Source organism: Triturus cristatus, chromosome 3_2 (genome assembly GCF_964204655.1).
Source record: "Triturus cristatus chromosome 3_2, aTriCri1.1, whole genome shotgun sequence".
NCBI lineage: Eukaryota > Metazoa > Chordata > Amphibia > Caudata > Salamandridae > Triturus > Triturus cristatus.
Genome location: NC_140584.1, coordinates 648278832 through 648304333, shown reverse-complemented (window position 1 = coordinate 648304333; position 25502 = coordinate 648278832). Strand labels below are relative to the sequence as shown.

Genomic DNA, 25502 nt, shown 5'->3' with positions numbered 1-25502 from the left:
ACTAGAAGTGCTCTGATGCTATTTTGAACCGCAGAAATTTCCGGTACTTTTGGAAAATTGGGATATAAAAGTAAGCGTCCCAAAGGTCTATGGAGCACATCCAATCTCCTTGATAATTTTGAGGAACAATTTGGTGTAGTGCCAACATCCTGAATCTTTCTTGAGGACAAACTTGTTTAAAAGCCCAAGATCGAGTATAGGCCTGTACCCCTTGGTTGAGCCTTTCTTTGGAACCAGGAAGTAACAGGAATACATCCCCTTTCGATGTTGAAGCCAGGGAACATTTTTGATGACCTGCTTTCGTAACAGGATCGATATCTCCGCCCAAAGTTGGTTTTGCTGATATACTGAATATCTTCGAGGGGGTATGCCCGGTAAGGGGACTTGAATCTGATTGAGTACCCATTCCGCACAATATTGAGAACCCAATTGTCCTTTGTTATTTTGTGGCACTCGCCCAAATGATACTTCCCCCGCACCGGAGTGGGTAACAGAGCTGGGGGAAACAAGCTCTCACTGTTTTGGCTGCTGTTTAGCAGAGGGGTTTGTTTGCCTGGAAACCCGTCATCCAGGACGGCGCTGGAGAAAGTGGGATGTGAAATGGTGTTGTTACGAGGACCAGTGAGGGATTTGAACCCTCTGTTGGTATTGGCGGCGGTCATAAGGACGGTATCGGCGTCTGAAATCCTTACTTTTTTCCAGACCTACTGCCTTCAGGGAGTCAAGCTCAGACTTCATCTGGACATCTCATTGTCTGTGTGAGTGCCAAAAAATGAAGTTCCGTTGAAGGGCAGATTCAGAATCATGTGTTGGGCCTCAGGTTTTAGGCCTGCGAGTCTCAGCCAGGAGGAGCGCCTAGCACAAATGCCATGTGAATAACCAAGAGCTGCCAGATCTTAAGCATCGGCTGCAGCAGTTATGACCTAGTTCGCTACGAGTCTTCCTTCCTGTAGGATTTCTGCCAGTATTCTTTTGGCAATTTGTCCGTGAACCTTGAGAGGGAGTCCCAGTGATCGATCATGTCTTCCCAAGAGTGCAGAGGTGCTAGCGACCTTCATATAAGAGGCTGAGGTGCTATACATTCTCTTCCCAATAGAGTCCATTGACTTGCTGTTTTTGTCAGGAGTGACTGCGGGGAGGACGCCCCCGAGTGAGCTTTCCTTGCTGCTGACACTATGACAGAGTCCGGTAGAGGATCGGACCTCAGGAACAGTGGATCCTGGTCTGGGGCTCTATACTTTTTGATTATGTGCGGTGGCGCTGCTCCTATTGACACAGGAGTGAGAAAGGTATGAAGAGCTGGCTCCAGTAGACCAGGTACCAAGGGAAGCAGAGGTCTCGTGGACGACCTGTGATGGAGGGTTTCGAAGATGACTGTTGCCACAGGGGTCATAGACAGCATCTCAATGTTTAGTTTTGCAGCGCCTCTACATAGGACTTTGTTGAAAGTAATGATGTCTTCCACTGGTGACACTCTGGCAGAAGAAGTGGAGGAATAGTCTTCCACCGAGGATCTGGAGGTGTTTGTAGAACACGATGGAGACCTGTGTCTATGCTACCAAGGCCTTGAGGAATGGAAGTGTCTGGATCTAGTCGGGGAGCGGCTGTGTGGTGTCCTTGATTGATGTCTCATTACAGCTGAAGATTGTTGCCTTGGAGATCCCTGAGGAGACCTTGTGGCTGGTGTCGGTGGACGCACCCCTCTACCGGATGTTCGAGGGGGAATATATCTGAGATTAGTCTGACCCCAGAGTGCGCCTTGGCACTCTCCAGTCTTTCACACTCCTCAGGCGTCTCGGTAAGAGGTTTATCTGAGGTGTGTGCTGTTCTCGAGCCGTGGATCCCTCCGGCGTAATCTTCACAATTCTCAGGTCCGGAGAAGATGATGCGCTCTTCACCGTGGACCATCTCTAAGTCGTTGCTGAGACTCCACCACTTGAATTTCAATCGACGTCGCAGGATCTCTCGACATCGGTACAGGTGACTGAGCCAATCTATGTCTCTTTGCCGGTGAGGATGTGTGAGAGGACAGTGGTCTTGACGTCAATATTCTCGATGGCGAACTCCTCGACGTCGCTCGATTTCGCCCTGGCGATGGTGAAGTTGAGCGCCTTCGTGCCAAGTGCTCATGAATAGCAGTTGGTGGCGTCTTCATCGTCTGTGACGTAGACGATGTCTTCGCCCAATGTGGCGTCCTCGGCGATGGTGGTGTCTTCGACAACAGCGACCGCCCATGTCGGTGCTGTTGGTATGACTTCGATGTTGACCGTCTGTGCTCCGCAGTCGGAGGCGAACTGAACCTGGACCGTCGACAAGGAACAGTCGATGTCAGTAGGTAAGTAGTTGAAGCTTGAAGTCTAGACTTAGACTTACTTCGTTTTGACTGTCCTGGTGTTGACTGCATCGTCGGCGATTATTCTTTAGAGGTCGACCGCAGCGAAAGGTCTTCCTGTTGACGACTTGAACGCATAGAGGTATCTTTGACGCTGATCTTCACTCCGTCGACGGCGAAACTGACTGATGTCTTCTTTTTTCAGCTCTTTGCCTATGCTCAGGCCATACTTGAGAGGAGGGCTCTTTAGAAAGCTGTTTGTTAGCTTCCAGGCCACTTGTGGATCCTTTTCCTCTCTCTTGTATGGCAAAAACGTAATCCTTTCCCTGTCTCTGAGGGTCCTTTCGGAGAACTGCAGGCAGTAGTAACACTTGTCTGGTCTGTGTGGGGATTGTAAACACACAATACAGACTGAGTGTGGGTTTGATTTAGCCATTTTCTTTCCACAAAAAGGACATTGTTAAACAGGGCTGGTATTTTGACTAAAAAATATCTAGAGAAGTCAGAAAAAATGTTAAAATAGTACAGCTTGTACTAAAAGACGTCGAGTGAAGCCAACAAATTCAAATTCAGAATATCAATTAATGACATAAAAGCCAATAACTGATGAGCTCATTGCTTCAGGATCCTCACAGAAGGAGCCGAAAAGAAGAACTGACTTAACTGTCACCTGTGGGGCATGATGGGAGCCTGGAGATCTTGGAGGTCATGAAGTCACAGCGCCAGTTTTTTGATTAATGTGCTATATATGCAGCCTTCTGGGCTAATCTCCCTGCTATTACCATGCCTTTTTCCTTGAAAATAAAGGATGTGTTCAAACAAGTGAGGAGTACATTTCTCTATGTAATGGAAATGTTGCATGAATATGTTTTATTTTAAATGAAAAAATACAATATTGGCATATTTGAACGTGTGTGTGTGTGTGTGTGTGTGTGTGTGTGTGTGCGTGCGTGCGTGTGTGTGTGTGTATATATATATATATTTATATAAGTATATAAGAGACATCCTTCCACAGGACTAGTCCTTAGATTTGGTTGAACGTGTATATATATATATATATATATATATATTTATATATATATATAATATAAATATTTTTGTATATGCTCCGGGGTCCCGCACATGGGTACTATTCAGTGCTTTTGACTATTGAGGAGTAGCCCCCTGGAAGAGAACTAAGTTTCTCCAAGGTTCAGTTAGGCACTCATATTGTACCCCCAGCTGCACTAGGGCAGCCGGGTGGAGAGTGCAGGGGCCGAATGTAGGCCAATTGGGGTAAGAGGGCCTTCGTTCAAGGGCTGCTTAAGAGCAGGCCACTCAGGTGTGGTAGCAAAGCTCCTGGGGATAGGATCAGCACTGCTGGGGCCATCAATCAGCACAGAAGCTGCACCACCAACGGCACGGAGGAAGCCGGATCCTGAATGCCAAGGCGATGTCGAGAGCCCTGTGGTTTCCAATTGAGATCTCTGGTTTGAAAGAAAAAGCTGTAGGCTCGGGCAAATTGCTAACAGGTGCACTTTGATGGAATAACATGTCAAGCCGGATCTTGCCAGATGAAGCAGATTTGGGAGAATTTGCTCAGGCGGTGATGTGAGAGAGTGGACCTTATATTCAGCATACCAAAGGGATGTATGTCGTTACAACGCACTTTTACAACGCATGCACTTACAACGCATTTTTTACAACGCACAATCCATTACAACGCATGACATTACAACGCAGGACACTACAACGCATTTTTAAAAACTACCTTTACAACGCATTTCCATTACAACGCATACTACCTTTACAACGCATACCATTACAAAGCATAATATTAAATTGCATTTAAGGTAAGTATTAGATAGTATAGGGGTAAAAATTACTATTCTAACTCCAGGGGGTGCAACAGTAGGGTAAGTGTTGGATAGTATAGGGTTAAAAATTACTATTCTAACTCCAGGGGGTGCAACAATAGGGTAAATGTTGGATAGTATAGGGGTAAAAATTACTATTCTAACTCCAGGGGGTGCAACAGTAGGGTAAGTGTTGGATAGTATAGGGTTAAAAATTACTATTCTAACTCCAGGGGGTGCAACAATAGGGTAAATGTTGGATAGTATAGGGGTAAAAATTACTATTCTAACTCCAGGGGGTGCAACAGTAGGGTAAGTGTTGGATAGTATAGGGGTAAAAATTACTATTCTAACTCCAGGGGGTGCAACAGTAGGGTAAGTGTTGGATAGTATAGGGGTAAAAATTACTATTCTAACTCCAGGGGGTGCAACAGTAGGGTAAGTGTTGGATAGTATAGGGGTAAAAATTACTATTCTAACTCCAGGGGGTGCAACAGTAGGGTAAGTGTTGGATAGTATAGGGGTAAAAATTACTATTCTAACTCCAGGGGGTGCAACAGTAGAGTAAGTGTTGGATAGTATAGGGGTAAAAATTACTATTCTAACTCCAGGGGGTGCAACAGTAGGGTAAGTGTTGGATAGTATAGGGGTAAAAATTACTATTCTAACTCCAGGGGGTGCAACAGTAGGGTAAGTGTTGGATAGTATAGGGGTAAAAATTACTATTCTAACTCCAGGGGGTGCAACAGTAGGGTAAATGTTGGATAGTATAGGGGTCAAAATTACTATTCTAACTCCAGGGGGTGCAACAGTAGGGAAAGTGTTGGATAGTATAGGGGTAAAAATTACTATTCTAACTCCAGGGGGTGCAACAGTAGGGTAAGTGTTGGATAGTATAGGGGTAAAAATTACTATATTATGCGTTGTAATGGTATGCGTTGTAATGGTAGTATGCGTTGTAATGGAATGCGTTGTAAAGGTAGTTTTTAAAAATGCGTTGTAGTGTCATGCGTTGTAATGTCATGCGTTGTAATGGATTGTGCGTTGTAAAAAATGCGTTGTAAGTGTATTGCGTTGTAAAAGTTGCGTTGTAAAGGTTGTTCCCCTACCAAAGGCATAAGTGTTTCCATTTGTGTTATATGCTCTGTTTCTGGTGTTCACCCTAGATTTGGCAAGGATTTCCCTGCAGTCTGAAGGAATGTCCAACATGGTAAACTCATTGAACTCAGAAGCAAAGGCCCAAAAATGTAGTGATGTCAGGTTGGGATGATGGGCTTGGCCCTGGTTCATGGTCAGTATCCTTGGTATCAGTTTGAGCTGAACGTGAAGTTGTTCCAACAGGAGCAGGAGCTTTGTGAACTAGAACTGTATGAACTACTTGGGAACAAAGAGGAGAAGTCAGCAAAGCACTCTCTGAGCTTGTTGAGGACCCTTGAGACCACTAGGATCAGGGAAAAAGCATGAGCATAGATTCCTAACCATCTGATTATAAAATGCTTCCCCACACCATACCAGAATGTATTGGTCGAGCTCCCTCTTGTGGCAAGGGATATTGGCCGCGTTTAGCGAGTCTGTGAGGATATTGAATATTCCTGGCACATGTTCTGCTTTGAGTGTTATCAGTTGTTGCAGAGCCTCATCCTTGGAGGGACACGTCTGTGACAAGTGTTTGTCAACAAATGATGACTCTGCATCCCTCATCTCAGGGAGTCTTTGACTGAGATATGGTGTCCTCCCAACGGTAAGAGACTTGAGACCATTGATCCTCTAATGCCTTCTGCAACGGTCTCATCTGCAGTCTGGCTTTGGGAACGATGAATATGCAGGATGCCATCAAGCCCAGCAGAGAGGATACCTGTCTGGCTGTGGGATGAGGTGTGCGGAGGACAGTGCGACATTTGTGTATGGTTGAGGAAAGCCTTTCCTCCGAAGCACACGCGCATGCGGAGTCTAGAGTTGCGCCTAACTAGTGGATTCTTTGAGTTGGATTAAGAATGGACTTCTTGTAGTTGACGCACAGACCCAACTGATTTACAACCTGGAAGCAGTATTGTAGGTGTTTTTGCAGAATGACTGGGAGAACTATTCTTGAGCAGCCAGTTGTCTAGATATAAATAGTCTAACATTTTTTGCTTTCGCAGGAAAGCCGCTACCACCGATATGCATTTTGAAAAAGTGCGGGGCTGCTTTAAGCCCGAAAGGGAGGACTTTGTACTAGAAGTGCTCTGATGCTATTTTGAACCGCAGAAATTTCCGGTACTTTTGGAAAATTGGGATATAAAAGTAAGCGTCCCAAAGGTCTATGGAGCACATCCAATCTCCTTGATAATTTTGAGGAACAATTTGGTGTAGTGCCAACATCCTGAATCTTTCTTGAGGACAAACTTGTTTAAAAATCCAAGATCGAGTATAGGCCTGTACCCCTTGGTTGAGCCTTTCTTTGGAACCAGGAAGTAACAGGAATACATCCCCTTTCGATGTTGAAGCCAGGGAACATTTTTGATGACCTGCTTTCGTAACAGGATCGATATCTCCGCCCAAAGTTGGTTTTGCTGATATACTGAATATCTTCGAGGGGGTATGCCCGGTAAGGGGACTTGAATCTGATTGAGTACCCATTCCGCACAATATTGAGAACCCAATTGTCCTTTGTTATTTTGTGGCACTCGCCCAAATGATACTTCCCCCGCACCGGAGTGGGTAACAGAGCTGGGGGAAACAAGCTCTCACTGTTTTGGCTGCTGTTTAGCAGAGGGGTTTGTTTGCCTGGAAACCCGTCATCCAGGACGGCGCTGGAGAAAGTGGGATGTGAAATGGTGTTGTTACGAGGACCAGTGAGGGATTTGAACCCTCTGTTGGTATTGGCGGCGGTCATAAGGACGGTATCGGCATCTGAAATCCTTACTTTTTTCCAGACCTACTGCCTTCAGGGAGTCAAGCTCAGACTTCATCTGGACATCTCATTGTCTGTGTGAGTGCCAAAAAATGAAGTTCCGTTGAAGGGCAGATTCAGAATCATGTGTTGGGCCTCAGGTTTTAGGCCTGCGAGTCTCAGCCAGGAGGAGCGCCTAGCACAAATGCCATGTGAATAACCAAGAGCTGCCAGATCTTAAGCATCGGCTGCAGCAGTTATGACCTAGTTCGCTACGAGTCTTCCTTCCTGTAGGATTTCTGCCAGTATTCTTTTGGCAATTTGTCCGTGAACCTTGAGAGGGAGTCCCAGTGATCGATCATGTCTTCCCAAGAGTGCAGAGGTGCTAGCGACCTTCATATAAGAGGCTGAGGTGCTATACATTCTCTTCCCAATAGAGTCCATTGACTTGCTGTTTTTGTCAGGAGTGACTGCGGAGAGGACGCCCCCGAGTGAGCTTTCCTTGCTGCTGACACTATGACAGAGTCCAGTAGAGGATCGGACCTCAGGAACAGTGGATCCTGGTCTGGGGCTCTATACTTTTTGATTATGTGCGGTGGCGCTGCTCCTATTGACACAGGAGTGAGAAAGGTATGAAGAGCTGGCTCCAGTAGACCAGGTACCAAGGGAAGCAGAGGTCTCGTGGACGACCTGTGATGGAGGGTTTCGAAGATGACTGTTGCCAAAGGGGTCATAGACAGCATCTCAATGTTTAGTTTTGCAGCGCCTCTACATAGGACTTTGTTGAAAGTAATGATGTCTTCCACTGGTGACACTCTGGCAGAAGAAGTGGAGGAATAGTCTTCCACCGAGGATCTGGAGGTGTTTGTAGAACACGATGGAGACCTGTGTCTATGCTACCAAGGCCTTGAGGAATGGAAGTGTCTGGATCTAGTCGGGGAGCGGCTGTGTGGTGTCCTTGATTGATGTCTCATTACAGCTGAAGATTGTTGCCTTGGAGATCCCTGAGGAGACCTTGTGGCTGGTGTCGGTGGACGCACCCCTCTACCGGATGTTCGAGGGGGAATATATCTGAGATTAGTCTGACCCCAGAGTGCGCCTTGGCACTCTCCAGTCTTTCACACTCCTCAGGCGTCTCGGTAAGAGGTTTATCTGAGGTGTGTGCTGTTCTCGAGCCGTGGATCCCTCCGGCGTAATCTTCACAATTCTCAGGTCCGGAGAAGATGATGCGCTCTTCACCGTGGACCATCTCTAAGTCGTTGCTGAGACTCCACCACTTGAATTTCAATCGACGTCGCAGGATCTCTCGACATCGGTACAGGTGACTGAGCCAATCTATGTCTCTTTGCCGGTGAGGATGTGTGAGAGGACAGTGGTCTTGACGTCAATATTCTCGATGGCGAACTCCTCGACGTCGCTCGATTTCGCCCTGGCGATGGTGAAGTTGAGCGCCTTCGTGCCAAGTGCTCATGAATAGCAGTTGGTGGCGTCTTCATCGTCTGTGACGTAGACGATGTCTTCGCCCAATGTGGCGTCCTCGGCGATGGTGGTGTCTTCGACAACAGCGACCGCCCATGTCGGTGCTGTTGGTATGACTTCGATGTTGACCGTCTGTGCTCCGCAGTCGGAGGCGAACTGAACCTGGACCGTCGACAAGGAACAGTCGATGTCAGTAGGTAAGTAGTTGAAGCTTGAAGTCTAGACTTAGACTTACTTCGTTTTGACTGTCCTGGTGTTGACTGCATCGTCGGCGATTATTCTTTAGAGGTCGACCGCAGCGAAAGGTCTTCCTGTTGACGACTTGAACGCATAGAGGTATCTTTGACGCTGATCTTCACTCCGTCGACGGCGAAACTGACTGATGTCTTCTTTTTTCAGCTCTTTGCCTATGCTCAGGCCATACTTGAGAGGAGGGCTCTTTAGAAAGCTGTTTGTTAGCTTCCAGGCCACTTGTGGATCCTTTTCCTCTCTCTTGTATGGCAAAAACGTAATCCTTTCCCTGTCTCTGAGGGTCCTTTCGGAGAACTGCAGGCAGTAGTAACACTTGTCTGGTCTGTGTGGGGATTGTAAACACACAATACAGACTGAGTGTGGGTTTGATTTAGCCATTTTCTTTCCACAAAAAGGACATTGTTAAACAGGGCTGGTATTTTGACTAAAAAATATCTAGAGAAGTCAGAAAAAATGTTAAAATAGTACAGCTTGTACTAAAAGACGTCGAGTGAAGCCAACAAATTCAAATTCAGAATATCAATTAATGACATAAAAGCCAATAACTGATGAGCTCATTGCTTCAGGATCCTCACAGAAGGAGCCGAAAAGAAGAACTGACTTAACTGTCACCTGTGGGGCATGATGGGAGCCTGGAGATCTTGGAGGTCATGAAGTCACAGCGCCAGTTTTTTGATTAATGTGCTATATATGCAGCCTTCTGGGCTAATCTCCCTGCTATTACCATGCCTTTTTCCTTGAAAATAAAGGATGTGTTCAAACAAGTGAGGAGTACATTTCTCTATGTAATGGAAATGTTGCATGAATATGTTTTATTTTAAATGAAAAAATACAATATTGGCATATTTGAACGTGTGTGTGTGTGTGTGTGTGTGTGTGTGTGTGCGTGCGTGCGTGTGTGTGTGTGTATATATATATATATTTATATAAGTATATAAGAGACATCCTTCCACAGGACTAGTCCTTAGATTTGGTTGAACGTGTATATATATATATATATATATATATATATATATATTTATATATATATATAATATAAATATTTTTGTATATGCTCCGGGGTCCCGCACATGGGTACTATTCAGTGCTTTTGACTATTGAGGAGTAGCCCCCTGGAAGAGAACTAAGTTTCTCCAAGGTTCAGTTAGGCACTCATATTGTACCCCCAGCTGCACTAGGGCAGCCGGGTGGAGAGTGCAGGGGCCGAATGTAGGCCAATTGGGGTAAGAGGGCCTTCGTTCAAGGGCTGCTTAAGAGCAGGCCACTCAGGTGTGGTAGCAAAGCTCCTGGGGATAGGATCAGCACTGCTGGGGCCATCAATCAGCACAGAAGCTGCACCACCAACGGCACGGAGGAAGCCGGATCCTGAATGCCAAGGCGATGTCGAGAGCCCTGTGGTTTCCAATTGAGATCTCTGGTTTGAAAGAAAAAGCTGTAGGCTCGGGCAAATTGCTAACAGGTGCACTTTGATGGAATAACATGTCAAGCCGGATCTTGCCAGATGAAGCAGATTTGGGAGAATTTGCTCAGGCGGTGATGTGAGAGAGTGGACCTTATATTCAGCATACCAAAGGGATGTATGTCGTTACAACGCACTTTTACAACACATGCACTTACAACGCATTTTTTACAACGCACAATCCATTACAACGCATGACATTACAACGCAGGACACTACAACGCATTTTTAAAAACTACCTTTACAACGCATTTCCATTACAACGCATACTACCTTTACAACGCATACCATTACAAAGCATAATATTAAATTGCATTTAAGGTAAGTATTAGATAGTATAGGGGTAAAAATTACTATTCTAACTCCAGGGGGTGCAACAGTAGGGTAAGTGTTGGATAGTATAGGGTTAAAAATTACTATTCTAACTCCAGGGGGTGCAACAATAGGGTAAATGTTGGATAGTATAGGGGTAAAAATTACTATTCTAACTCCAGGGGGTGCAACAGTAGGGTAAGTGTTGGATAGTATAGGGTTAAAAATTACTATTCTAACTCCAGGGGGTGCAACAATAGGGTAAATGTTGGATAGTATAGGGGTAAAAATTACTATTCTAACTCCAGGGGGTGCAACAGTAGGGTAAGTGTTGGATAGTATAGGGGTAAAAATTACTATTCTAACTCCAGGGGGTGCAACAGTAGGGTAAGTGTTGGATAGAATAGGGGTAAAAATTACTATTCTAACTCCAGGGGGTGCAACAGTAGGGTAAGTGTTGGATAGTATAGGGGTAAAAATTACTATTCTAACTCCAGGGGGTGCAACAGTAGGGTAAGTGTTGGATAGTATAGGGGTAAAAATTACTATTCTAACTCCAGGGGGTGCAACAGTAGAGTAAGTGTTGGATAGTATAGGGGTAAAAATTACTATTCTAACTCCAGGGGGTGCAACAGTAGGGTAAGTGTTGGATAGTATAGGGGTAAAAATTACTATTCTAACTCCAGGGGGTGCAACAGTAGGGTAAGTGTTGGATAGTATAGGGGTAAAAATTACTATTCTAACTCCAGGGGGTGCAACAGTAGGGTAAATGTTGGATAGTATAGGGGTCAAAATTACTATTCTAACTCCAGGGGGTGCAACAGTAGGGAAAGTGTTGGATAGTATAGGGGTAAAAATTACTATTCTAACTCCAGGGGGTGCAACAGTAGGGTAAGTGTTGGATAGTATAGGGGTAAAAATTACTATATTATGCGTTGTAATGGTATGCGTTGTAATGGTAGTATGCGTTGTAATGGAATGCGTTGTAAAGGTAGTTTTTAAAAATGCGTTGTAGTGTCATGCGTTGTAATGTCATGCGTTGTAATGGATTGTGCGTTGTAAAAAATGCATTGTAAGTGTATTGCGTTGTAAAAGTTGCGTTGTAAAGGTTGTTCCCCTACCAAAGGCATAAGTGTTTCCATTTGTGTTATATGCTCTGTTTCTGGTGTTCACCCTAGATTTGGCAAGGATTTCCCTGCAGTCTGAAGGAATGTCCAACATGGTAAACTCATTGAACTCAGAAGCAAAGGCCCAAAAATGTAGTGATGTCAGGTTGGGATGATGGGCTTGGCCCTGGTTCATGGTCAGTATCCTTGGTATCAGTTTGAGCTGAACGTGAAGTTGTTCCAACAGGAGCAGGAGCTTTGTGAACTAGAACTGTATGAACTACTTGGGAACAAAGAGGAGAAGTCAGCAAGGCACTCTCTGAGCTTGTTGAGGACCCTTGAGACCACTAGGATCAGGGAAAAAGCATGAGCATAGATTCCTAACCATCTGATTATAAAATGCTTCCCCACACCATACCAGAATGTATTGGTCGAGCTCCCTCTTGTGGCAAGGGATATTGGCCGCGTTTAGCGAGTCTGCGAGGATATTGAATATTCCTGGCACATGTTCTGCTTTGAGTGTTATCAGTTGTTGCAGAGCCCAGTTCCACATGTCTTGCGCTTGAAGAGCTAGCGCTGGTGAAAATGTTCCCACTTGCTTGTTGAGATAAAACATGCTGGTCGTATTCTGGAGTTGGGTTGAGATAGTCATCCCGCTCATTGGGAACTGAGGCATTGTCTCTATTTCACCCTCTTCCCTGTCTTTGTCCGTACAAAGAGCATCATAAGCAGGGGGGTCAGCCAGGGTATCAGCAAAGTTAGTAGAGGAATGACAGGAACATCAAGCAATCATGAGGGCTGTGGCAGAGGTGTGGGGGTTTGCGAAAATTGCACAGGCTTTGGCATCTGTGGCATAGGAGTCGCACGTGCAGATGGTGGAAACCTTTGTTAATAGTTTTGGGGAATCCTTTGTAAATTGCTCACCAGAGACATAGACATTTGAATGGAAGGTTCTTATTGGTCTTGCAGTGAATACTCGTCTGAGTGTTTTCTAGAAGAGTAGTAGTGCTCCTCATGATACTGCTCGTCATCTGTCATGTCTGTAGAAGTTTTATCCCCTACAGGGATTGACAACAATAGAGGAAATACCAGTTTTAAAGCAGTCTTCACTGTTGATGTCGTCGACTGATCCACAGTCGATAGTTTCCACGTTGACGGTATCATCGTCGCTGACTCCCTCGTCTTAAGTATCGTCATTGTCAACGGAGTCATCATCAACGGCATCGTCGATAAACCCATCGTCCACGGAATTATCGGCGGTGGTATAATCTTCAATTGCGGGGTAAACGTCAAATGGGATTGCGCCAGCGTGGACTGTGCTGTCAACGGGAACTTCGTCGTCCACAGTAACTTGAGGAAGGGCGTTGTCAAAGGAATCTTTGTCGACGGTCGCTTTAGTATTCTCGCAGTTATGACCATCGTCAATGACAGCGTTGAAGAGGAGACGATCATAGGAGATGATGCTGTGGTAAACATCGACGTTGATACTGTAGCCTCTATCCTCAACAAAGTAGTCATCGACGGCGCCATCGATGACAAGAATACAAATGTGGGGCTTGACACTTATTTCAAGGATTTTGTCATCGACAGTAAAGACTGTGAAGTACATTTGGGATGTACTTCTTTGAGGGAAGGAGTGTTAGGTTGAATGAACATTTTCTGAGGCAATCTTTTCCTTTTTTGTGGAAGGACAGTCCTCATGCCTCTTTACGTGCCCATAAGTGGTATGTTTACACTTTTTTAAGGCCCTTGAATGTGACTCTCAGGAGACTTTTCCCTCAGATCTGTGTCTCTTGAGGGAAGTTGTAGTCTGTGAAAACTGATCACTATCCTCCTCAGAGGGGCACTCCTTAGTTTTTAGCTTTTGGAGCCACGGTAAAAGTCTGCCTTTCCTGTCTCTAAAGGTCTTCTGAGAAAAGGTGCGACAGATTTTGCCGACTATTACCATAATGTCCAGATAGAGGTAATATATGCATTCCTTATGTGTGTCATCAGGGTGGAACCTTTTTTTCCCACAAGTGTCACAGGATCTGAATAATCTTTTTTGGGTGAGTTGGATCATGCTGTCCAGCCAGAATATGAAGGTGGTAGAATTAAGTAATTGTCTGGAAGAAAATTCTTCAGAGGAGCTGAGAGAAAATAATAAATTGAGCGGAACTCAAGGTGACTCCCATCACACGACGTGCAGTAGAAAATCTGAGGTATTCAGCCCCTCTTGGGAGTATTCTAGAGGGTGCTGTCACCTGTAGTATGGTCCTTTTTTAGAAATGACATAGATAAGCTATAAAACCTATAGTTCATTGCAATTTCCTCTATTGTAGTAATACACATTGCTTTATTATAGAACCATGGGACTCCCACTTCCATGATGGAAAATGATTCAAGCATGTGAATCTATGAAAGATCCAATACTGGAGAAACCACATTACTCCTGAGGAACAAAATCGATGGCAAAGTTCAATGTAACACCTAGACAGACACGCAGCACGATATAAAGGTCTTTGTCAGGATCAACAGCAATCTTTCCAGTTGTGAAGAACACAATTTAACAGTACATTTCACAGACTAATCTATTCTAAGTATGAGATCACACTACCATGACTTTGTCCATCAGAAGTCCTGAAATCAAACAAAAAGTGTGCCCCGATTTTGAAAGTGCCACAAGAGAACACAAATGATAATGACGAATTATACAAATGATGATAACATGACATGAAGACATTACTGTATCAAGCGTGCCTTTTATTCAGCTGGTTTGAGCTGTTTTAAACATGTTTGTGTTTACTGTAAGTTTTAATATAAGAAGGTGAGGCAATTCATTCCAGCAAGAAACAGGTCTGCAGAACTGAACTTTACATCACATATTAATTATGTACACGTTACAAGTAAACGTTAAATAAAAATGTAAGATGTGGGGCGTGGCCAGCCAAGATGGCCATGTGAAGTGATCCATGACGGCTTCGCTGCTGATTTAAGAAAACAGAAGGTCACAAGACACAGTCACTGACCCGGCCGCTGATTCCTACCCAGGCATCTTTGGTGAACTGAGAGGAAGCAATTGAGGAGTCCGTGAGAGGAGTGCGACTCCCGGATGGCAACCGATAGGGGCAAACTAGAGAGAGAGAGACAGACCTAGACAGGGAGACAGCCTGAGGCCGACAGGAGGATGCTGCACACCGCGAGCCTACTACGCTGTAAACGGCGCAGAGTGGTGGCTGCCCCTCTCTCGTGTAGAGACTCCCGATGCACCAAGCGTCTATCCCAGTGGGTACGGAGAGTGGAGACGTATGGCGGGGGACTGATGGCGGCCAGAGGAGCGCCAGTAGGGGAGTGACCTAGGAAGGTCAGCGAAGGACTTTAGGGCAGCGCAGGGGGGAGCAACACATCAGCGGAGGCTCTGAGAGGACCGGGCTCAAAGCTGGAGATGTCGGCAATATAAATGGAAAGGACCGCCAAACGAATTGCCAGACCCTAAGATGGCGCCCCCTCGAGACACACAGGGACAGACAGAAATGAACACAGGGTACCTTCTGAACACTGGTCGCCTGATTGGTGGCCATCCGATCTTGGCACCTGTCCTGCCCCCAAAGAGGTGGTCCACAACCTGGGTTTTTACATGGACAATCAACTGTCCATGAAAGCCCAAATAAACCATATTGTTAGCACATGCTTTGGAATAATGCATACTATGCGGAAGGTTTTCAAATGGATTCCCATGGAGGCTAGAAAACCATTGATTCATGGATTCATTACAAATCGAATGGACTATGGCAATGCGCTTTTGTTTTCCATAAATGAAAATGTATTAAATAAGCTACAAATTCTACAGAACACTGCGGCCATAATGACCCTGAACCTTCCGCATAGAACAGCTTCCGCTCCATGTCTGAAAGCTTAACACTGGCTGCCGGTGAGAAAGCGTATTCTCTTTAAAGTCCTCTGTCTCACGCATAAACATATGTATGGGAAGGCCCACAATATTGGTCTAAAAAGCTTTACTGGTATAAGCCTCAGAGGACACTTAGGTCCAGTACTGTGTCACTGCTCACCCCGTTCAGAGTATACACAACGAGACGAGGTGGCAGATCGTTCTCGTATCTTGCGCCGTCCTCCTGGAATAAAATGCCCATATACTTACGCTCCATCCCTGTCCACAGTTGTTTTCGGAAGAGCCTGAAGTCGTGGTTGTTTGACCAGTAACTCCTCTTCCATCTGACCAGAGCCGCTGCAAGCGCCATGAGACTCTTCTGAGTGATATGTTTTTGCGCTATATAAGTGCCTCTGACTTGACTTCTCACATAAAGAAATACATTTTGGAGGGCGCTCTACTTCTGGGGAAAGTAGTAAGCCAACACAATGCACTGAACCACAGGGGGGGCCATGGAACAAGTTGAGAGTCAGGGAGACTTCCAGGAATAGATCTAAGGTGTTACTTCAGGAACTATTTAGAGGGCCCCACAGTGAACTGCCGCAACACCCACAAGAGAAGGCAGAGCAGTGCTGTGCACTAGCACTGGAGAGTGACCTCTCCTACTGCCAACATTGAGAATCCGGCGTGGCCAGAACGCTGTCAAATACACATGGGCATGATAGACAGCTTCTCTATGCCACCCAAAAACAGCTGAGCAACAGTCTCCATATACTTCACCCACCCAGCCACCAAACAGACACAGCCAACTACAGGAGGGCAGAACGACTCTCCAAAGAAGACCTACTTGCCTCGCTACAGGAGTTTAAACAAGAGCTCCAGGAGGAACTCCAGGTGGACATGGCCAAATCTCTGGAAATGCTGAAGGCCTACCTCAGTGGCAGGCTAATTACACTTCAACAAGATGTAGATTCGGTGGGAGCCGGAGTGATGGACATAGAGACCAAAACTACAGACCTAGAGCAACAAACATACCAGCTTACAACCACCAAGAGGGAACTCCAAACCCAGCTACAAGCCTTGCTCCTGTAAAACAAAGATTTGGAGAACCAGTCCAGATGGGAAAATATCAAAATTTGGAACCTGGAGGAAGGAGCAGAGGGCCCCGACATTGAGGCCTTCGTTAACGGGCCTCTTCTCTGAAATCCTGCGTTTGAGGCCTGTCAAAGTCAAGCTGGAAAGAGAGCATAGGGTTGGGAGGCCAAACCAAGGAGACAAACGTCGACCACGAGACATCCTGGCGAAATGACACTCATTCAAAACCAAAGAGGCAATACTGCAAGCCGCCAGGAAAATGGACAACACGGTGAAATTCCAGGGGTTCACATGTGATTGGTATCAAGACATAGCATCGGCGAATCTCATGCAAAGCCAATAGTTCAGGCCTGTCACAGAAAAACTCAGGCACGACAACATTAAATATCATTGGACCTATCCCTTTGGATTAGGCTTTGAGTTCTGGAATAAAACACGCCACATCACCGACATCAAAGAGGCACTCACGCTACTGGGTCTCCCAATGCCGGAGGACGACCACAGCTTAGATAACCAAGAACAACAAGGCAGATTCCCCATGGGTGTGGGGAAAGGAGACCCATGGCAAACCCGTCCCCCTCCCAGAACACAGAGGAAACAAAGTCCTCCCAAAGTATCCTGAGAACTCCTATACTAACAGCTTTCCACTACGCTGGGGCACGATCCCCACAAAGGCCTGAGAAACAGGGATGGTAACAGACACCAACAAGGCAATACAAATCTTGAAGGATCCAAGGAATCCACATCACTTTAGGACCTGGTCAATACATGCTCTAGTATAAACTACGATCTGCAATCTGAACCTTCTCATTGAAGTGTGCCAACAGGACCCAATCTAGCAAAAACGAGAGCATCTTCTCAACCAGACATGATACAGAAATCCAGGCAGCGGACATTGGTCCAATTCGCCTCCAATGTGTAACCGATACGACAATGGTGGACTGAACTGGGGACACATTGTCCCATTGTTAACTGTTTTTTGGTTTGTTTTCTATTCCTTTTTTCCAGGAGCCTGGGTGATGGGGACAACACGTGAGGAACAAAGACAAGTTGCGAGCACTGGAGAGGTGGGTTTGAGGAACCTGGAATGGGTGAGCGTGGGAGGTGGGGAAGGGGGAGTGAGCAAAACAAGGGGGAACAAGGGCAGGCAAACAGTTACACACTACTTTATGGTGATCACTACACTCTCATGGAACATTAGAGGTTTAAATGTCCCCTCCAAACGCTAGAAGATTTGGACATACCTCACAGATCAACACTATGATATGGTAGCACTACAATAGACCCACCTCAAGAGATCTGAAGAACACAGGCTAAAACACAAGGCGTACCCATTGATATATAAATCCTCTTCTTCCACAAAACATAATGGAGTGGCTCTCCTTTTTCATTCCTCTCTCAAGATCCAAACCTGATGACTATAAAACTGATAAGGAGAGGAGGGCAGTACTAGTGAAAGGTCGAATTTGGGGGAAGCAATACACAATAACCTTAGAATCTGCGCCCAACACCAACCAGGCAACGTTCATAAACAACACATTGTCCCTCTTGGAGGGATTCACGGTCGGAGACATAATTTTGATGGGGGACTTCAACCTCACCTGGCACTCAGGGACCGACAGCACACACTCAAATAGAGCCCCCACAGGGAGCTTTGCGAAAAATCTGAAACAAGCTATTCACGAGATGGGCCTCAGAAAATACCTTTAGGGGAGCGCAACCACAAGACAAAGATTACACATTCATCTCCACATCCACCGCACCTACTGTCGACTATATTATTTATGAGTCAAGCCTTAAACAAGTACGTCAGGGATGCTACAATACACCCCATTCTTATCTCTGACCACGCACCGATCTCCATCTCCCTGTATTGGTACTCCCCCGCACCTAAATGGTGGGGATGGTTTTCCCCAATGCACCAGCGCACAACAAAACACTACTAGTTGCGTTATGAACGACCATCAGGGAACTTTTTCAATTAAACGACCCTCAAGATACGGCTCTGGCAAACAACTGGGATGCGTTCAAAGCAGTGGTATGGGGCCAATGCCTGACTTTGATGGCCACCCTCAACAAACAGAGAGCCGCAGAAAGGCTGAGTTTGGAAGGGGAACTGAAAACGGTAGAGCACACACATAAGGTTAACCCCACGCTAGCACTACAAAGAAAGGTCACAGCCCAGAAACGGAAACTGACACTACTGCACCTTAAGCAGACATCATATGCACAGAGCAACAAAGTGGGGACACACTTAGCACGATAGCTGAGAGTCAAGAGAGAGAAGGATTACATTGGCGATATACAGGGGCCCTCAGGAATTCAAACACAGAAAGATTCAGGTAAAGCTCCGGTCTTCAGAGACTTTTACAGCACATTATATACAGCTGACCAACCCAATGCACAGGGGCAATCAGCTTACCTTATTGCTGCAGAGCTTCCACAAGTCACCCCAACCCAAAAAGAATAACTGGGAGAACCGATAACAGAAGCAGAGGTACGTCAGGAACTCGGGGGTCTGAAGCTGCACAAATCTCCAGGACCAGACGGCCTGATGACCCAATTCTACAAGACTTTTAGCGCAGAATTAATCCCTCAACTGACCACCCTTTTTAATCACATCGCGGATGCCCAACAGGTGACACATACTATGCGGGAGTCACTCATTACGGTGATCCCCAGACCAGGGAAAAATCCACAGCAATGCAGTTCTTATCGCCCCATAGCACTTCTCAACCTAGATGCCAAGCTATACTACAAAATAGTAGCCACATATTTAGCGAATCTGATGCCGGGACTGATACACCCGTACCAATCCGGTTTCCTCAAAGTCAAGCAAACGCACAATAAAGTGCGCAGAGTAATACACTTAATAGAAAAAACTACTAAAAAGCAGATCCCCGCAGTGCTGCTCGGCTTAGACGCCGAGATGGCTTTTGATCGAGTGGATTGGTCCTTCCTCTTTAACGCCCTCCAGAGATTTGGTTTCTGCTAAACGTTTATAAACAAGATAAAGGCTAACTTTGTGGCCCCAAGCGCGAGACTATAGTTAATGGGGTAAGCTCAGATCCATTCTTACTGGGGATGGGGAAGAGGCAGGGATGACCATTATCCCGACTCCTCTTTGCGCTTACATTGAACCCCTAGCAGCAAAGATCAGAGAGAACCTGATGATCTGGGGTAATGATTTTGGGCCAGACTAACACAAGATCTCTTTGTTCGCCGACGACATCCTATTGACACTTTCCGACCCACAACGATCCCTGACAACAATTCAGAAGGAACTGAGAAGGTCCGAAGAAGTGGCTGGGCTCCGCATTAACCTGCCCAAATCCTTCCTCCTTAACTTGACTTTAGTGGAAGCAGAGATGGGCGTCCGAGTGGATACAACCCATTCCAGTGGGCCAAGAAAGAATTAACATATTGCAGCTAACTACCTTCCTCTCTTACGCCAGCTGCAAGCCGATCTTAAACGTTTGGCGAAGCTATACTTGTCCTGGATTGGCAGAATACATGCTATTTAAGATGGTAGTTCTACCGAACTTTTTGCTCCTCTTTCAGAGTCTACCCATTGACTTTGAGAGAGATTATTTAAAGGGAGTCCACACACTTCTCAAGAAATGTATGTGGCAAAATAAAAGACAGAGGCTTCCTTTCAACCTCTTACGAAAGCCCTCGGATGAAGGGGGACTGCCTGAACTGACACTCGACTATAAAGCGGCACAACTTTGAATAATAGTAGAATGGTCCCAACGTGAGTCTGATAAACATTGGCTACATATAGACCGGGAGATCACAGGAAGGGTGATATGGGATGTAGTGTGGAAACCGAAGGCGGACAGACCCGCTAATGCTTACATAAGCGCCTCCACTAGAACCACCCCTAAATCTTGGGATGATGTGCTGTGACAGACGGAATGGATGATGTTCCCCTCGCAGTTCACCCACTACGTCAAGGGGGCAGGGTCCTTAAAAGGGGCCATTTCCTTCCTCTATTCTCTTCTGTTGCACACACTACCCTCGAGGCGCCCACATCACCTCGAATTCTGGGAACGCACACTAGGCCATGATTTACAGGCGCTCAATGGAAGGCTTTATGGAAAGACATTAGGCGACAATCACTCCCTAGGGCAACGTGAAGCCCACTGTAACATACTCTATGACTGGTACTTATACCCTACCAAATTAAATAAGGTATTTCCTAACACATGCTGGAGAGGGTATGGCTTTTTGGAAGACTTTCTCCACATGTGGTAGGACTGTCTAACAATCTGGGCCTTCTGGACAGATATCCTAGCCCTAGTTATTGAGATACTGGGGTATTCTATTCCGGACACCCCTGATTTTACCTTCCTGGGCCTTTGAGACCCTTGCTTGAAATACCAAATGATAGCCGACTAAGCCATTATGTGGCTCTGTCTGGGGGCGGCTAAAACGGCAATAACTGCTGCTTGGAAGAAGAAAGAGGGACCGGCCATGACACAATGGCATGCACGTTTGTGGCAAGCAATCAGTATGGAACATATGAGTGACATCTTTAAGGGCCAAATTTAAACATTTTGAATATGCCTGTGGCCCCTTGGTCAGCTACATATCGAGAGGCCTTCCGCTGACCACCTGCCCATCGAGAGTCAGAGCACTGCACCTTTTCCAATTCTAACTAGAGCCACCCTTCCCACTAGAACCCACCCCGGAGCTATGCTCGCATCCCCTGATCGCCCAGGTGCCCTGTTTAGGCCCAGTTTCTATACTTTTGTTTTCTTTTTTAAATGTATTTTTGGTTTTCTTCTCCCTTTCCATATCTTCTGCCCATCGGTGCAAGCAGCATTACAATATCTGTACACGGGAATAGATTCTTGAGAAAGGGGAGGGATAGGGTAGGGGGGTGGAGTGTTCAGTTCAGGGGGATTGTTCAAAATATGTAGTATGAGCATCATGGTAATACTTTGAGGCGACTACCTGGATTATCCGATATACTCTGTACAAGGAAACAGGTATCCCACGGCTATAGGCGGGGGCAATGATTGAATGTATTACTATGTCTGATGCTTCATGTCTTGAAAAATCAATAAAATCAAGTTTCACCAAAAAATGTAAGATGCTTAATTTGTTATCAAGTGTGAAATGTTTGCTGCTTTGAGAACTTGAATATGCCATAATAGTGAAATTAAACATTTAAATGGCAAAGAGGAGCTCCCTTTTCTCACACTGCATGAATTCTACTGTAAGGGTTTTGATTCATACTGTAGAAAAAATCAAATCAACACTCCACTGGGACTATAACATAATATCATATCTTTAACAACTGTGTATAGTAAACTACAGGTGAAAGGTCTGTAGTTAACTTTTGGAAATTAAAAAGGAACTTTGTTGCGCAGTGCTTTACTTAAATCGCCAAATCATGCAGTAGAAGATGGATTCCATGGCAAGTTCACAAATATGATAACTCTCCACAAACCTGAGCACCAGCAGAATTGCATGTTCCGGTATCTCTACGTTTTGTTTTCGGAAATGTTCCCAACTTATTACATGCACAGGACCACAGTTTCCTCCCCCAAAATTTTATATTTTCCTATTTCGCAAATTAACATGCTGCATCATTTAAAATGACAGAAGCAATAACTTTCCGATAACATATTCAGTTTCTGGGAAAGTGAACAATACCTTAGATGTGCGGAGCTGCCTATAAATGTCAGTGAGACGCTGTATTTTACATTCTAGCTGAGAGATCTGGGCCTGCAGCCAGCTCCAGCGGCTGCCAATTCTGGCTCTGTTTGAGTACCACATCCATTCTGGAGTAGGCGTACTGTGAACAAAATAAATTACTGATTAACAATCAAGAAAGAGCAGCTGCACAATCTCAACATTTGGCAACCACCTCAAATATGAGAGCCTATATCAACATTGTGACTTCTTTTGAGAGGTATTCATAATTTTTTGTAAAAAAATGAACACAGTAAATGGCAACATCAGATGAACCCCTTAACCATTGCTGCCCGCGGACCCCTTTTTCGAAAAAAAAAAAAAATTCAGCAAGGGGTCATATATGTAGATCCCTCAAAATTTTCCTAAAGAAACTAACTGAAAATTTGTAGGAAAAAACAGCCATTGGTGATAACGTTTTCATTTTTGTCACAAACGCCGATTTACGAAAGCAATATTTCATTTTGACGGCTAGGCCCTTCTGGTTGCAGGCATATATACATGGTTCGTACGTTTTCCAAAAAACCCCAGGTACCCAGAGCCAGCAACTGAGCTGCACCGTACAATGGTTTTTCATTGTGTACTGAGCATAGACCAATTCTTATGGTGAAATATGTATTGTGAAAAATTAGTATCAAGAAAACCTATGTATTTCTGAAATGGGTACAAAATATAAAGTTTAGGAGCAGTGTTTATTTGTATATCTCTGAATTTGTGGGTACCCGTAACAGCATATGATTTAGAGAGTATTTTTTAAAATGTCTTCTTTCTTAAACACTGGCTTACCTTTGGAAGGCACCAGATGTGTAGACTTGGAGAGGCAGCGGGGATTCTTGTGGGCCTGTGGGCATTGGTAAAGCGGGTGGACTTGTTCATTGCCCCTGTGTTGTTTCCCCCCGCCCCTCCCCCTGGTGAAACAAGAAAAATGTCTGTAGCGGCCCAGAGTTACGCAGCAGCCCTGACGTCTGAGCTTCTATGGGCACACATCAACAGGGGCATCAACCAGGGATAGCGCAGGCCAGGGAGGAAGACAAATAGTAACTTTGGTGATCAGGCCGGTCGCTCCGTACCCATCCCCTATCGCCCTCCTTCACGCGCAGCCGGCAGCTCTAATGGAGGTTGCCGGAGGCTGGTAGGTCTGTTCCATGACTTCGACTTCTGTTGCTGGCCGAACGGATATCAGAGCCCTAGGTGGCTCGTGCATTGGAGACTGGTATGCTGAAGGGACCTGGATTTGTGGGGCCCAATGGGACGGTGACATTCTGCTGGGGCTATCAGCATCAACAAGGCGGAATTCGGAGGTGGATGTTATGAGTGGCACTATGCCTGACCTCATCACTCCTCTAATCGCTCTACCTGGCCACGAGGCGTCCAGCCTGCTATGCCCACTCCTACAACACCGTGTCCTCAAAATCAATTATCGGTCAATGTAACGGGATATCTTCCTGGCTACCCACCCTGTTACCCTGGGCTAGAAGTGCCGCTGTATGCCAAGGTGTGAGTACTGCCACCGTGAAGGTTTCAGTTGCTGCCACAGGAAAGGTGCTTTGTTATTACAGAGCTGGGAGGCACCACTTGGAAGAATCACGATTCTACGCAGCTTTGGCAACCACTAGCCAGCCTCAAACCACAGAAGGTCAACTCAAAATATGCCGGTTCTAAGGCTGGAACACCTGGAAGCAGACTACCCACAACAACCTTATTGAAGCCTGCAACGTTACAACACGTCTGGTACCAGATCTCCAACAAAACAAGCCCTTCCAACCTTAGAGAACTATCCAATCCCACCAGCTCATCATATCAATGAACCTTTCTACTCCCCTGCCGAGCAACCCAGACAGCACCTCTCACATCGGATTCCCCTACAATCGAATAGGCCTCCCACATCCCATAGCTCAAAGCCTATACCAAACCAGGAACAGACTATCCCCACACTGTTTCCCTCCAACCTCCCACAAACCATTATCTCCCAGCCCAGTTGCCACCGCCACCCCCTTTTCATCTCCTCAGTCGGCCCATATTTCTCCCCCTTCCTCCCTACCTACTCTTCCACCTGCCCTAACATTTCCATCACCAGATACCAACAACCAGCGCCTTCCCCTACCTGCACCTCAACCCCTCAGACGCCATCCCTGACAGTTCATCACATTCCTCCCACAACTGCTGAACATAACTGTCCCCTTTTCAGCAAGCTTCTTTCTTCGTTCTCACACCTCTCTCAAAGAATCTACATCCTCTCATGGACTCTACTCCATCTAAGTGACTCTATGTCGTTTCTATTACTGCTACCTCATCACCCCTTGCGGACTCTCCCCCCCCACATCCCTACAGCACACTGAGAGACAGCCGTCTTCTCAGTCTCAAATGGACTCAATCACCCCTAGATAACTCAGACCAACTCTATCTCCCTAAGAGTTCTATAGCTTCAAATTCTGCTACCCCCTCCCCCAATCTTCCCATAGGGAGCTGCCGAATCTCCACCACCATCTCTGACCACACTCAAATGCACACAAGCCTTCCCAGGGCAAGCTCATTCCCTGTTAACTTGATACATATCCCAACTACCCTCTGGGAACAGCCAAGTCAGAAAGACAACAGCTTCTCCCTTAACATCATGATACATAATCATTGGTCTACTGTCCAACACCATCTAGAGATTTCAGACACGATCCAGACTCATTATCTTGACATCCTGAATCTAACTGAATCCTGAATGTAAACGCGATCGTAGAGATTCGGTCTTACGTTCACAAAGAGACATCAATAAAGTTATTGGCAATGAAAAAAAGTGTAAAAAGTGTAAAGTGTAAAAAGTGTATAATGATTACAAGATGCTATGTTTTACTTTTTCCCCTCTCCTCTGTCCATGTGTGTGTCTCTTTTGTTTTTTACCTTACCAGGTTGGGTAAAGGTTTCCAAATAAGAAGGAGTACCTACCAGCGCGAGGACGCTGTATTCCCTTACTATTAAGGTACCACAGGTTCACAGCACAGCACCTTATTGAAACCTGTTTCGAATATTCACATTTGTTTCACTCACTTTATATTTGGTCCTGACGAAGCGCATTGGGATCCCTTAAGGACCCACCCTGAAGCGCGAAACATGTTGACCCCCTATCAGTAGGACTTCCACTCACTATCCTGAGAGCAGCAGTTATTTTCACATCTGCCCTCTATATCTTTTTTCAAA

At 45.7% G+C, this 25502-nt stretch overlaps 1 protein-coding gene across 1 annotated transcript in view; it reads right to left on the bottom strand.

Moving 5' to 3' along the window:
• The window catches only part of KANSL1L (KAT8 regulatory NSL complex subunit 1 like), a 3005708-nt gene that overhangs the window by 2961071 nt on the left and 19135 nt on the right, over positions 1–25502 (bottom strand). The window contains exon 2 of the mRNA XM_085647079.1: positions 22275–22416. Within this exon, the coding sequence (XP_085503205.1) occupies positions 22275–22416 (142 nt within the window). The remainder of the gene's footprint in view (positions 1–22274; positions 22417–25502) is intronic.